This window comes from Apodemus sylvaticus, chromosome 23 (assembly GCF_947179515.1).
Source record: "Apodemus sylvaticus chromosome 23, mApoSyl1.1, whole genome shotgun sequence".
NCBI lineage: Eukaryota > Metazoa > Chordata > Mammalia > Rodentia > Muridae > Apodemus > Apodemus sylvaticus.
Genome location: NC_067494.1, coordinates 55,188,305 through 55,193,191, shown reverse-complemented (window position 1 = coordinate 55,193,191; position 4,887 = coordinate 55,188,305). Strand labels below are relative to the sequence as shown.

The 4,887-nt window shown below is 36.4% G+C and overlaps 1 protein-coding gene across 1 annotated transcript; it reads right to left on the bottom strand.

The window, feature by feature from the left end:
• Positions 1–657: 657 nt before the first annotated feature.
• On the bottom strand, positions 658–1,527 carry LOC127673788 (vomeronasal type-1 receptor 4-like). Its single transcript, XM_052169544.1, has one exon. The coding sequence runs from the start codon at positions 1,525–1,527 to the stop codon at positions 658–660; it is 870 nt and encodes a 289-aa protein (XP_052025504.1).
• Positions 1,528–4,887: the final 3,360 nt, after the last annotated feature.

The window sequence follows — 4,887 nt, the reverse complement described above, 5'->3', positions numbered from 1 at the left end:
ACCATTAAAAATGAAAAACAAACAAATACACAAAGACTGCTCACACATGTACAGCTTTTCTTGAATTAAACGATATTCAAAATAATTAAAAATAACCCAAGAATTCACATTAGCCAGCCTAAATGTCCATTGCTTGTTATAACCTTCTCTAGTGTATTTATTACTGTAATTACATGTAGACTGTTCTTTATTCGTTGAGTACTATCATGGTTCTGAATGTTTTCTCTTTAGAGCATAAGGCTAATTAAACTATTTGATTATCTACATTTGGAATTATTATTTTTTGGCAAGAGAAGCAGCTAAAAATTTTCCAATAAATTTTAGCCTGTTATTGTAGAAAAAGAGAAGTATCAAGAAAATGAATTGTAAACTAAATCATATTTTTAAAAAGTATGAAATTATTTATACAAATTGGTTAATATTTTTTATGTGACAAAATATAAGACATACAAATATGTACTTTATAATGTATTCACTATTTGTATTTTACAGGATAGTTTATGACTGCCCACCACCTGCTTTTGAGACATGATTGAATATGTATAAATAATTGAATGAAATACATACATTATTCAGAATCATATGATCTGGATGTTACTGATATGGTTAGGATATTCTGTTCCCTGACCAGGCAGAACAGATTGAAGGTTCACAAAGTTAACATCTGATCACCAGAAAGGGAGTCAGAGTTGGGAAACATGTATCAACTATTAAAGCTATGTATACTGATAATGAAGTTGGATTATACATTTGAGCCATTATTACTTGGAGGGCACAAGAAATTGTGTAAATGAAGACATAGGTGCTCACCAAGAGCAGAATTGTCTTTGTGGCTCTGAACTCAGGAGACGACCTGAAGGAAAAGTTGCTTCTGTGAATGTGCTTCATTCTCTGCTTATGTCGGTAGAGAATGCAAACCATGTAGCCGCTGGACCAAAGCATCAGCAATATGAGCCACGCATCAGCAACAGGGAGAAATATTGCATTGAGAAGGTCACTGGTCTCATCATAATGAACAGTATAACAGAGTTCATACACCCTTAGGAGTGTAATGTTCTTATTGTTTGGTCTTGCTGTCATGTACATGGGAAAAGCTATGTTTACTATGAATGACAGGACCCAGCTCATGTACACACAAGAAGAAATGTAACGGGGAGATTTGATTTTAAGCTGTGCCCACCTGGAGGCCTTTGGACTGATGGTGATGGCCTGGAAGACACTCAGAAAGCAGGTGCTGCTGATGGATACACCCCTCCCAATTCTATGAAGATAGAAGATCAGTTTGCACCCAATGTCATTGAGGAAGTCTTTCAATCCAAAAGCTGACACTGTGTGGGGAACTCCTCTACTCAGGAGAGTTAAGAAGTTGGCTACAATCAAGTGCTGAAGAATCCAGTCTGTGAACTTTAACTTGCACCCCTCCAAGTAAAGCATCAGATAATGGTAGAGTAAGAAGGAGTTGCCCAGGATCCCAACTGCAGTCTGTGATAAGAAGATCACACTTGTCACAATGCCACTGGATTCCATGCTCTCAAATCTCGTGTTTTTAGAATTCTGATATAGGATGATAAAACAATAGGCTGTATACATTATATTACATCCTACATTCTATATTCATAATAAGGCTTATGCAGAATGCTCCCTTGATTTATCTAGAGGGATTCAAAAATTTCATTATAATCTGAGAATATATAATGTACCATCCATAGTTTTAGAGGAAGTATATATTACTTAGTCAACATTCACATCTCAGGAGAAGTTTCTGCTCTGACTTTAAGTAAGCAGAATAGGAAAAAAGATCTTATCTTGACTAACAGATATATCCATGCTCAGTTAGTGATGAGAGGGAGGACTTTTATGTGTACAAAGTTGAGGGGCTACTGGGATCCACCAGTACCTGAAAAATCATTCAAGGCCATCTGTAAGTTGAACAGCTTCATATATTTTGTAGGCATTATATTTTTTACCTCTGCAAAATTACTGATGTATGATTTTTGTACTTTTAATTACCATGTGTGTATACCTGGTTTTTTTTTCAGACTGAAATATCAATTCCTAGTAAACACTGGGATTTTTAATGTACTGCAGAAAATATGACTTTCCAGGAACCAGTCTCAGGTGAAGTATGTATATATATTAAAAAGGGCCCATTTTTGGGTGCTGCTTAACAGTGCATTTATACTATATGTTAGTAAAACAAATAAAAGGATCACCTGATAGAAACCAGTCCTACTACCACGCCATATATTAACTTTCAGAAACAAAGTAAGCAGTGTGTATTACAATATTATGATTGGGGACCTAATGATATACTTCAGTGTTAAGTGGTACCTGAAACAGTGATTTCTTGACAGGATTGTAAGGTTCGCAATCTACCCAACTCCAGCATGATTTATACACCCTGCCTTTTGTGAGGATCATGTTTTGCACTTTGTAAACAATGAAGAACTTGAGGCTAGAGGGATGGCTCATTATTTAAGAGCACTGGCTGCTCTTCCAGAGAACCCGAGTTTAGTACTCAGTACAAATGGTAGCTCACAAACAACTGTATCCCTAGTTTTAGGGTTCTAAGACTGTACTCTGGCCTTTGAACCTTCAGCGAATACATGTGAGTCACGGTTGTGCATTCATGCTTACACACACATGCATGCATGCACGCATATACACACACACTCACACACACACACACACACACATACACACACACGCTCTAAACTGAATACATTTCCACCTTCATCTTTCTAAAATTAGAAAACAAATAAAATATAGCATTCCTTAAAAAAGTCATTAGGTTCACAGCTATATTTAATATGTAAAGAAACTTTCAATTTGCTCCTTCATATAATTGTATCATCAACTGTCAAATTCATCCAATATTTATATATTTCTGTCCAAAATTACAATTCAGAAGGTATGTGAAAACAAGATGGTCTATACCAGTATGTCAGTGTTTGGATTGGTAAACAATAGTTCTCATTTTTATCTAAAGTTTTCTGAGCATACATTAGGAGGGAACAAGCCTCATTATGATCTCAGACTACATTTTTACAGGGTAGATTCAGTCCTTGTATCTGCCAAGGGCCTCATGTGACACCTTTAAGACTTTCTATTTAAGCATTCTACATTTGGCTATGCTATCAGGTTGTTATTTCATGGTTACCTTCCATCCTCTCTGTGAAGATCAGCTGGTGAAACTGTACAGTCAAATCATCAACAGGAACGATTCTCAGGACCATGGCTAAGCAGTAGACTCATTTTAAAACAAGTTTTCAACACCTTGTATTCCAGTTTTCATTATCCTTTGAAATAAACCACAAGAATTGCAGTGAGTGATGGTATCATGAACATAAAAATGTCCAAGAATGTGTTAAGTGTGTATTATCTCACATTCATTGTGCCTATGTTCTGAGCCCAGGCTTCAGATGCTTCTCCAGTTGCTAGTGTCCTCTGACATTGTTCAATTTCAAGTTGAATTTTCTTGAAGTCATGCTCAGCTAGTCTTCTGATGGTTATTTCTTTGCGGAATCAGACTCACAGACCCCACTGGATGGATTTCAAGTGTTGTTTCTCTTGCTAGGATGCTGATATTAGTGCCACAGTCTTATGGACCATGACATGTACTAGAGGGCAGAAGACCATATCTGAGTTATAGGCATGTAATTCTGTGACCTCACTCCCCTAAGACATGCAATTAATGTTTTACCTTCAGGAGTAGGTATCCAACTTTTCATGATGCAAGGAGAAACTTGTCTGAGCATCTCTTCCCCAGGTGTTATGAATCAAAAATAATTTTCTGTTATCTTCATAATGAAGTGTAGCAGGTTGTTGAGACTTTTATCTTCTCATGTCCCTCCAGAGTAGTAAGGATGATGAAATTCCTTGGGATGTATCGCATACATCACCAAGGCAGGCTTTCATCAACCCATTTCATGATTTCCTGAGATGTCTTGGGAATATTTCCAGGTTGTTCATTTCTGAAGTGAGAATTCTACCTCATTAATTACAGAGGAGGAATTCAGTGATAGAAGTATATTGTTTGTGTCTTTTAATTTTTTTTGAACTGGATGTGGATGATTTTCATTCTACTTGGAAAAGGTTGAGATCAAGTATTGTCTTTTAAACTAATTGTTTTCCTTTTGCTTTTGTAACTGCATAAGACATCATTTATCAGTACTGGCTGATAAATAACAATAACAGGATGTAACACAGAATATTTTCCATAAAAGAAAACAGAATGCTCTGAAAGGGCATCCTCCATGATTATGGAGCAGGATAAGATGATAACCCTTTTTCTGAGTTATTGTCAGAAATCACAGTGATCCCATTTGTCTACTAAGCAGTATGTAGCTGAGGCTATTTTCTTCATTTATTATCAGTACTCTATTTGCAGTGAATATAAAGCTATATGGTTCCAGGAATTATTAGCAACAAGAACTGGCATCTTGATAGGATGAGAAAAATAAAAGATGTGCTTGTTTTGAGAAGCTTCACGGTGAGATAAGACATAGAAGTAGCCATATGGATGTAGCTTGATATGCTTGAATTATATTGGATGGTGTCCCTTATTGCCATAGTGGCAGTTGCATGTTACATGTAACAACTAATAAGTCATGTTATTAAATTGAGGTACCTGAGCATGGAAAATCTTTAGTTATTATATCATGACACCAATTTTCTTCTAAGTGACTTGGGGTGGCACCATTTATGAGAAATGGTGGCTACCACAGGAATAAAGGGATGTCAATAAAGAAGCATATCCACCTCAAGGACCTCCACATAAAATGAGACGCATGAAAATTAATAGAAAAGAAACTGGGAAAGACCCTTGAGGACATGGGCACAGGGGAAATGTTCCTGAACAGAACACCAATAGCTTATGCTCTAAGA